The sequence below is a fragment of the Condylura cristata genome, unplaced genomic scaffold (assembly GCF_000260355.1).
Source record: "Condylura cristata isolate star-nosed mole 26May11 unplaced genomic scaffold, ConCri1.0 scaffold00006, whole genome shotgun sequence".
NCBI lineage: Eukaryota > Metazoa > Chordata > Mammalia > Eulipotyphla > Talpidae > Condylura > Condylura cristata.
Window position 1 is genome coordinate 32,816,405 of NW_004567107.1, and position 8,262 is coordinate 32,824,666.

At 32.1% G+C, this 8,262-nt stretch overlaps 1 protein-coding gene across 3 annotated transcripts in view; it reads right to left on the reverse strand.

The window, feature by feature from the left end:
- Nucleotides 1–8,262, reverse strand: part of VPS13A (vacuolar protein sorting 13 homolog A (S. cerevisiae)) — a 159,579-nt gene that overhangs the window by 43,716 nt on the left and 107,601 nt on the right. For all 3 annotated transcript variants that reach the window (XM_004677556.2, XM_004677558.2, XM_004677559.2), the window contains exons 46-50: nt 7,858–7,961; nt 4,550–4,832; nt 2,033–2,428; nt 1,709–1,813; nt 1,448–1,594 (exon numbers count right to left, since the gene is read on the reverse strand). In XM_004677556.2, the coding sequence (XP_004677613.1) occupies nt 1,448–1,594; nt 1,709–1,813; nt 2,033–2,428; nt 4,550–4,832; nt 7,858–7,961 (1,035 nt within the window). The remainder of the gene's footprint in view (nt 1–1,447; nt 1,595–1,708; nt 1,814–2,032; nt 2,429–4,549; nt 4,833–7,857; nt 7,962–8,262) is intronic.

The window sequence follows — 8,262 nt, forward strand, 5'->3', positions numbered from 1 at the left end:
AAAAAAAAAAAAAAGATGTATCCTAAGGCCCATAAGTACACTGCTCAATGAAAGAAAAAAAAAAAAGGGACAGTTTTGAAAATGGTGGAATTTCTGCATATTAAAATATATAATTGTGAAAATAAAAATCTCAGTTGAAGTTTAAAGATTAGTTTGGAAAAAGTAAAAGCAAAAAGGTTTAAAAGATAGAAGATTTATACAGACTGTGGTAGAGTTGTGCAGACAGAAAATATGAAAAAGATAATGAGACTTAATGGATAGACTATGAAAAGCTAGAATATGTCTTGAGTATAGGGCCAGAAGAGGAAATCAAAGAACAGAGGAGAGGCAGTACTTAGAGAGACAGCAACTGCAAAATTAATATATAAAAGAGACACACATGTAGATTAATGACCACAAAACAGGAAACACAAAGTAAGAATGAAGGCAGTTAGCCACAAGAAAAAAAAAAAAGATTACCCTCCAAAGAAATGCCAGAATCACAGTAGAAATGTCAACAAAACTGGAAGTCAGAAGAGTAAATTATCAAAAAAAATTATCAGAAGATGATTAAAACTTCAGTGTAACAAAAAAGCATGGTATTTAATTCCAAAACCACTTCTAAGGAAATTCTCAAGAATAATAGAAGGGTGGCTTAAAAGGAGAAGGAATAATTGACAGAAATAATTAACATTTCTTTTTTTTTTTTTTTTTAAAGATTTTATTTTATTTGTGCATACAGAACTGGGATACAGGCCAGAGATGTGGAGGGTGAGAGAATTCACCAGAGACAGAGTGGAGTGCAGAACAGGCAGATCAACGAAATACACTGCTGAGGGGAGCAGCGGGCGGGCCAGGAGAGGTCCGCCACGCCATGTGGTCACCTCCGGGGCAGGCGGGAATCGAACTCATGAGGAAGCGGCTTTAGATTCTCAGTGCTGTGCTTTAACCCGCTGCGCCACCAGGGAGGGCCAACATTTCTCTTTTAATTCTAACATTTAGAATTTCTTCAAAAGAAATATCCTATCAAAGTCAGTCCTTCAGAAAGCGTTAACCAAAGAATCTAAAAACTGAGTACAATAAAAATTTCATTTCTAAATTACTACCTTCTTAAAAAAAAAAAAAAAGGACTCTCTATAGGCATTTTATAGTAGCTTTCCAAGAGAAAATAAATTACTTCCTTTTTTTGCTGCAATTATACAATCTAGTCATCTATTGCTGAATTTACTCCCAGTTGGATAGTAATTGTTAAATGTCTACTTTGCTCATCAAAGCAACATAATCCTAGATGGCAGGGTTCTGTTTTTAATAAATATCTGCAACCAGGAACAAATAATTATGTTCATGGAAATGAAAAATTCGGGGCAGGGAATGGGACAAGGAAGAGTTAAAACTCTAAGTGACTTCAGCTAAAATTTAAGGAAAAATGAAAACTGAGAAGAAACATTGCTGGAATTCATCTACTCACCTGCTCCAAATCAAGAGGGAGCCATTTATTACTTCCCTCTTCTGCCACTGATACATGATATTTACTTTTGTTTTCAATCAAATAAAAAGGAGTAAATGTCACAATTCTAGTAATGTTAAAACTGCTGAGGTCTATAGTGACACCAACCTAAGAGGGGGAAAAAATAAACATTTCAACTGTTAAATTATCATAACATCCTAAAAAAAATAAGTCAGGTACCGCTTAAATAAAACTTTACTGATGAGCACAGAATGAACTCACTTGATAATCCATTTTTGAGCCTTTACACTTAACAGCGCCATGACTGCCAACAGTATCAATGGAAAATTGATCTGACAATTCACTATCAGTTACCATAAGTTGAACCTAGAAAAAAATATTTTAAATGTATCACAATTTAGGTACCTTTAGAGTTTCTATATAAATTGACCTTGTTTTTTAGCATAAACTAATGTTGAGACTAAGCCTTTCCCAAATACTAGTATTTTATCCTTTAACAGTAAATAAATGTTTCTTCCTATTTCATAACATTTTATTCTTCAAAGCTAAAAATTAAAAAGAAAAATTTTCAAAAGCTTTACAAACCTTATTGTTATTAAAGAAATGCTTTGGCTGAAAAGAAAAAAGAACTGGTTTTTTATAATTAGGTGGATGCTTTCGATGAATTCCATCTGCTTTGTATTGTAACATTCGACCAGTTTTATTGACCATCCAATAAGGACTATGAAATGCCACAACTGTCTGCCCAATATTGTAAGTCACAAGGATAGCGATATCTAACTCAGTCTTTTCTATTTCTGTAACACAGGTAAAATTGATGAAACTGATGTCTTGTTGATTAGGTTTTATATGATATTCACTTTTCCAATCATGATTAAGATAGTCAAGCAATTTTAAATGTAGTTTGGCTTTATCCACCTGCACAGCACAAATATGGGCTGAATGTCCTTCATCTAAAGTACAAACATTGTGTTCAACTCCCTGTAACAAAAAAAAAAAAAATTTTAAATGTATCAGAGTAATATGTCAAGTCTATCTTGATGATTCCAAGTGTGATACAAAATGTTTATGAAATACCTGTGAAGACAACCTAGAAAATCTAAATTAAAAATTTTAATTGTGTGAAATTCTGTAAAACTATTATATTTTTAAACAATACAAATTATGTACTTCAAAGGGTTATAGAGAGAATAAAATAATACAATGTGAAGTTATGTTGGAAATAATACACATTATAAAACACTGTAACTGGCAAAACACAAAAATGTTACCTACTAGGAATTTGGAAAAATGACTGATTAATAAAAAATGGGAAAATGGTTGATAATACAAAATTAGCAAGCCCTCTTTATTGACTTGTAACAACTTTCATCCTCTATTTCCAATCACTGTTGACACTATTTTCTTAGGTAATTCTCAAAACTGCTCATTTCTCTCTTTCTCTACATTTCAACTGACTCATTTCTTGTCACCTTGACCCCTGATTGAGGAGTATTCTAACTACTCTTGTTCCCTCTAGTTCTTTTCTTCAAGCTGCTGCTAAACTGTTATTCTAAAATTTGATCATGATCATGGAAACTAACAGACATAATGTGATCCATACCAGCATCAAATTAAAAGTTCTTTAAGAGGGCCCTCCCTGGTGGCGCAGCAGGTTAAAGCACAGCACTAAGAAGCTAAAGCCACTTCCACATGAGTTTGATCTCCTCCTGCCCCAGAGGTGACCACATGGCACGGCAGACCTCTCCTGACCCGCCCACTGCTCCCCTCAGCAGTGTATTTCATGGATCTGCCTGTTCTGCTCTCAGCTCTGTCTCTGATGAATCCTCTCACCCTCCACATCTCTGGCCTGTACCCCAGTTCTTTATGAATAAATAAATAAATCTTAAAAAAATTCTGTAAGAACGGAATGTGGAGAAAAAGTACATGTGGATATCTGCTTTTCCAGCATCTCTAACTTGGTTTTTCCCTTTCTTTATAACATAGTATCTCTTTAAGATTTTAAATTAATTAAAACAATGAAAACTTTTGATATCTGCATATTAGTTATCATTCCACAGAGCAGAGCAGTGGTGTTGCAAAATAAATTGCAAACTTGTGACTGTCAGGCTTACTATGCTAAGTTCTTTAATACATTAGCTAATTTGGTTTTTTTCCCTTATCCTAATCATGAAAGTTTTATTACTATCTTCACTTTATAGATGTTGACAAGTGATCTGGAAAAATAATGTACCTTTCCTAACATGTAATGTTAGAAGTAGGAATCAAATTCAAATATATCCTGATAGCAAAAGTACACATTCTTAAACATATCCACCAACCATATGGAAAAAGAGTCTGAAAACACATACGCTAACTCTACCCCCCAAAAATAACATTAGGAAAATATAAACATATAGTAAATCTAATAATTAATTGACTACAAAATACTAATGATTAGTAGACCACAATGAAGAACTACTTTCTTCAATCTGATAGGCATGATAAACACTTAAAATTTTAAGATGGAAAGATTATTGATATAGCATAGAAAGGCATCAGAAAATTATCAAAACAGAACATATAAAACAGAAATCATATTTACATGGCATAATCTTAGGGAAAATTATCATCAGAAACATTGATTACATTTAACTCTAGTATATCAATAGTTTAAATACTAGTTCTCGTATTTGTTTCTCGTATTTAATAATAGTTCTCGTGAGTATCCATCTTTAATATTTATATGTCAATACATGAAAAAGACTGAAAATACATATTCTAAAACTGAAGTACTATCTTCAAATGATATGATTATACATGATTTTTTACTCATTCTATTTTCCAAATTTTCTAAGAGGATTATGTATTATATTAATAATTACTTTTTAAATGGCCTACCACATTTGTGCATGTAATTTATATTAACAGCCAGATTTAAGGTACATCCATCCTCTTTTTATACAATATAGTTGAGATGTTTCTTTTCCACTTGAGTAACTGTACTATTCACCAGCATATATTTTTTATTAGTACTATGACCCACTTTTTCATTGTTCATAATCTTAACAGCTAAGTTCATAAAATCAAAGACAGGAAGGCATTTTAAAAATTCCATAATACCTCTATATAGTAAGCAATTTTGTAAGGAAGAAGATTTCGGAGTAGGATAGGTGGCCACAAATGCACTATGTATGGTAAGTCCCAACCATCCTCTGAATATGTTGACAGAGAGGTCAAATTATCTTTTTCTGGGACAACATTTATAACAAATGGTTTCTTGGCAGGGTTTATCGGTCTACATTTCTTCTTTATAGAAGTGTCATCATTTTTAATAATATCTTCAAAGTCAATTCCTTCACACTTCTGATAGTCCTCGCCTTCTGGCCTAATAGAAAGGAGTGACCTGCATAAAAATGTGAATAAACAAAACACAATTTCAGATGTTTCAAAACATATTTTAAGTTGTATAACTGCAGCTTTAGAATAATGAAATTACCTCCCTTCACACTACTACAATAAATTAACATTGTTCTTCGAGATAGTTAAAACAATTTCATTGTGATTTTCTGCCAATTGAGTACCTAATTATTTGACTTTTAATAGAGCATTTTTCTTTCCAACTTAGTATTCCCACTTTTACACAAATATATTATCATATAGGCAATAAATACAAAACAACATATACAACTATCTTACATCTTGTACACTTTACTGAAAGAAGTTCGATTTCCTGGATATGTGATCCTAAAGTTCGTATCACAAGTTCATGAGTTAAAAAAAAAAAAGTAATTATTGAAAAAAACTATTCACTAGCTTTTCAATTTTCAGCAATTAAAGACTTTCAATAAATAGTGAAATGTTGGACATTCTTATAGAAATGACTGGAGACAATATTGATAGTATCATTAGGTATATCATGATTCTTATATTCAAAAATTATTTCTTGTAATATTTCAACCTTGCTTTAGGTTTAATAGTTTCTTAAATATAAACTGTTGTAAAACTAATCACCTAAGACTGCAATACTATCCCTTAGAGAGGGACAACTGTCAAAACTATACTTTGTTCTGATTATTTTCCTAAGCTATTTAAATATCTAGTATTTGATTCTGTAATAGTAGCTGACAGCAATGTAAATTTGCTAGGCTGCAGTCTGAACCCTCCATACCCACCTCTATGTGTGTCCTCTTTTCACTTCCAGCTACATATTAACACTCACCATCAGATTTTGCTTACTCTACCACATTCTTACTGTAATTTTCATTCTTAATAATATGTAAAAGTAGTTTTCTCTCAATTAACACCAATCCACTCATTTAGATTATCAAAACATCCACTGCACCCATCATCAATAAATAAGAAGATAAAACTGGAAATGAGCAAGCCAATCTTTCTCTTAAAGATACAATGTTAAATAGAATTGCTGTACCATTATAGGTACCAAAAACATATATAGTCAAGCAGACTGAGGGCATAAAGTAGGTCAACTTTCTCTAAACTAGCTGCAGCATGTTTTACAGAAGTGATAATTTTCCCAAAAGCTATGTTCTAAAGAGAAGATTTGAAACATGCAAGATTAAAGCAAATTTTAAGAAAGGAATGAGGTGGAGAGAAATGATCAATGGCAAAAAGTTCTAAATGGAGAGCTGATGGTGTGAATAGTTTTGGAACAGGCAAGCAAATGTCCTGGAGTAAGTTAGAAACAGATGATATTAAAGATATAAAATGTACATAAATGGGGAAAGAAAAGGAGGGAGTACTTACCCTCATTACCCAATGAGAATTTCAACTATCTTTTACCAACTATTCTTTATAGACCTATAAAAAATCAAGGTCTTTCATGCCTTGTCTGTATGCAATTCTTTCCATTAGGTTTACCCTTTTCAGTAAATCTTTACATAACTACATTCAGCCTATTAAGTCATGTATCTCAACCAGGAGTCAATCATTAATCCATTCTTTGCTTTCCATAGTATTTTTGCAACCACATTCTTCTGTCTCTACAACCCATTGTTTTCTACCTTGTATATATTTACGTATTACTCTCTCAAGGGAAACACCCATGTCCAATTCATTGTGGTATTGTACAGTATACAAACACAACACTTGGTATTTGTTAAATGGATTAAATTTAAGAATCAATATATTTAAATTCTACAAAGATAACCATTTTAAAATGCAATCTTAAATACAGTATCAGCATCTAATTACTGGGTCAGAAAAGTGTCTTGTGTAAAATCCAAGCTGGTTAGTCACTAACAATTTTAATTAAAATTAACTTGTATGTAACACATTAATATCTAAACTTGAAAAAAGAGTATAAAGCTACTCCATGACTTTACCTTTTCTTTCCTCTGAACAGTCACAAAATAAATAACAATACTAAAAAAATTAAGCAGAATGGCATTATCTATTACTATTCAAAAAAAATTACTATTCAAGGACAAAATGAATTTAAAGTTTTCAGGGCAATTTTTAAACATATTTTACATGCTAATTTAATTCTATTCTCTAACCGACATACTGTATAGACTAAGGGCAGATACCAGAAACAACTACTTTGCTGCTGTTTTCCAACAATGTACTCCTTTCCCTTACAAAGTCGGAACTAAAGACTCAAAGGGCTTAGAAGCAATATAACACTTAAAAGGGGGAGCAGGTCTCTTACTCATAATTATATAATCAAAAGTGCTAGATATCTCTAGCTATTAGGGATCCAGACTTGAACTCTGAAGTATGGGCCAGAATAAACAGAGATGGAGAGTTAAGCAACGCTTTGCAGATTTGCTCTACACTTCTGTAGTATAGCCTCAGTGTGTGTACTTCAAAAAACTATGAAGCTTATTCTGAGCAAAGTTTTATTCTCCAAGGAGTTCAATATTCATAGAAGGAATTACTTTCTATACCAGATTAGATGTCCTCAGCAATATATGTTTGTTATGATAGTAACCTATGAGACTGGAACAGCAGTGATACTTGGTTATAATTTTAATAATATTTTCATAACACATGTAAGATTTTATATCTAGTTTTATTTCCTTAATGGCTTAGGATTAACTTACTATTTACTTCTGTTTATATCAAACAGAATATAGAAAAAATAATTTGCTTTCTAAAGGAAACTTTTGTAAAGTCATTTCATAACAGTGTACATAAATCTAGAAGTCACCAATTAGTTTAGATATTTGTTAAAATCATAACCATGATTGTAAATGCAATATTGCAAGCATGTATTTAGTTGACAGAAACGAATAATTTAAACTAAATGGTACATCTTAAAATAAACCTCCAAGTGCCTTGATGATATATTAACAGAACAAATTTGATCAGAGTTTGATCATGTAAAGACAGATATCCTTACTAAATAAAACACGAAACATTCTATAAGAAACATTAGATCAAGATTGATTAGATAAAGAAAAAATCACCGGTAAGATGTTAATGGTATGTTGAATTCACTTCCAGGTGAAGCTATTCCCAATAAAGTATCCCCTTCATAAATAGAGAGTGGGACTGAAAAATGATTTCTAATCTATGAGAAAAAAAATAAGTAATTATTAGTATCAACAATCCAGGAAGTTAAAGACATTTTTTAAAATACTGTGTCTAAATATTCCAACAAAAGAATTATCAGGTAATATTTATCTTTCTCACATAAATTTAAAAAGAAATAATCATTTACCTTAAAAATAAAAATAGGAGGCCCTCCCTGGTGGCGCAGAGGGTTAAAACACAGCACTGACGGCCCTCCCTGGTGGCGCAGCGGGTTAAAGCACAGCACTGAGAATCTAAAGCCGCTTCCGCATGAGTTCGATTCCCGCCTGCCCCGGAGG